The 1740-nt window shown below is 58.7% G+C and overlaps 1 protein-coding gene across 1 annotated transcript; it reads right to left on the reverse strand.

Moving 5' to 3' along the window:
- Positions 1–424: 424 nt before the first annotated feature.
- LOC116623461 (interferon lambda-3-like) lies at positions 425–1740 on the reverse strand. Its single transcript, XM_032390676.1, has 5 exons — positions 1567–1740; positions 1207–1284; positions 811–954; positions 612–695; positions 425–523 (listed from the first exon to the last, which is right to left on the reverse strand). Exons 1-5 carry the CDS (start codon positions 1738–1740, stop codon positions 425–427), a joined length of 579 nt encoding a protein of 192 aa, XP_032246567.1.

Consider the following 1740-nt stretch of genomic DNA (forward strand, 5'->3'; position numbering starts at 1 on the left):
CCAGCCAGCAACACTTTGTTCAGCCTTGTGAGACCCACAGCAGAGAAACTCTCGAGCCCACCTGGATTTCTCACCTGCAGAAATGTGAGATCTGTCTTACTTGGAGATGCTAAGTTTGCGATAATTGGTTACGTCAGCAAAACAGAAACAAAAACAAAAACAAAAAACCCAAAAAACAAAAAAACCTAAAAATTTAGTCCACACAAACACACAGTCCCACACCACAAGGAGCATTGTTTCCTCATTTTTTTATTTGCGCAATTTTTATACAAAGTAGAAAAATAAACATTTTATTGGGTCCGCGTTTAAGAATCCATGCACATAAATACATAAATAATGACTGGGTGGCAATACATTAAGAAAAGTGGTTGATGCATAAATAATATCTAAGATGTCGGGACAGGGTGCAGGTGGGTCTCGGGGATCACACACACAGGTCTCCACTGGCCACACATTTCAGGTCCCGGGTGAGGAGGCGCAAGAGGTTGAACATGACAGAGGCTTCCAGGCAGCTGAGGGACTCCTGTGGGGGAGGAAGGGCTGGGTCAGTGGCTGCCTATCATCTGGGCTCCCAGTTGTCCCCAGACACTGCTCACTCCCTGGTCACCCACCTTCTTTGCAGCCTCGTGGAGCCGGCGCAGCCGCTGCTGGAGGCGGCCTCGGGGCTGGGGCCCTGCTGGGGGCTGAGCCCCGACCTGTGGGCAGAGGAGGGTGGTGTGTGAGGCAGGGCCTGGGACGGAGGGGGAACGTTCAGGTGGTCAGAGCGCAGACAGGGCCTGGGTGCCTCCCCCACTCCCCCCAAGCACTCACACAGGCCTGGAGCTCGGAGTGGATGTGGCGCAGTGTGTGAAGGGGCTGGTCCAGGATGCCCCCCAGGGACGAGTCAGCCATGGTCTCCAGGACCTTCAGGGTCAAGGCCACCTCAGCCTCCAAGGCCACGGGGCGCTCCCACACCTGAGGATGGGAGACAGAGACAGATGAGAGTTGCGCACGAGAGAGGACAGGTGGGGTGGACTGAGGCAGGGACAGATGACAGTAGGGGGACAGGTGAGAGGGCACAGCCAGTGTGCTCAGGGAGGGGAAGCGGTGTGTGGTGCTGGTGGGGAGGGGAGGAGAGACGGACACGTGAGAAGGTGAAGGGGCGGCCTAAGGAGCCAGAGGAGCAGGGCCAGGGGAGGGCAGAGGTGGGCCTGACTGTCCCCTCACCTGCAGCTGCTGCAGGTCCCAGGTCCTGGGGAAGAGGCGGGGGCGGCAGCTCCAGGTCTTCAGGGAGAGCGACTCTTCCTGGAAAGCAAAGGCAGAGGTCAGCCCCCAGCAGGAGGGACAGAGGGGAGAACACTCCAGTAGGACTGGATGATGCTAACAGCAGGAGGAGCTGAGGTTAACTTGCAAAAGGGTGATAGAGGCACCTCCACTGCGGGAGGGGTGAGTCTGCCCACTGCGGGACTGGGGGAGGTAGCGCGAGGGAAGGGCGCAGGTCCCCCTTTGGGGGAGGGGAGCATGGTAACCCAGAGAGGCAGGGTGGGGAGGTTAGCCCACAGCAGGCGGGGCAGTGGGGAGACTCACAAAGGTGTCCTTGGCCCTCCTGAAGGCCTGCAGCTCTTGAGGGGACAGAGACTGGAACTGGGCCAAGTGGCAGCCACTTGCATCCGGGAGGACCCCGAGGGGCTTGGGGCCAGGAACTGCTCCTGCCCTGGTCAGCGCCATAATCATCAGCACCAGCAGGCAGCCCACAGCCAT

The sequence above is a fragment of the Phoca vitulina genome, unplaced genomic scaffold (assembly GCF_004348235.1).
Source record: "Phoca vitulina isolate PV1807 unplaced genomic scaffold, GSC_HSeal_1.0 scaffold58, whole genome shotgun sequence".
NCBI lineage: Eukaryota > Metazoa > Chordata > Mammalia > Carnivora > Phocidae > Phoca > Phoca vitulina.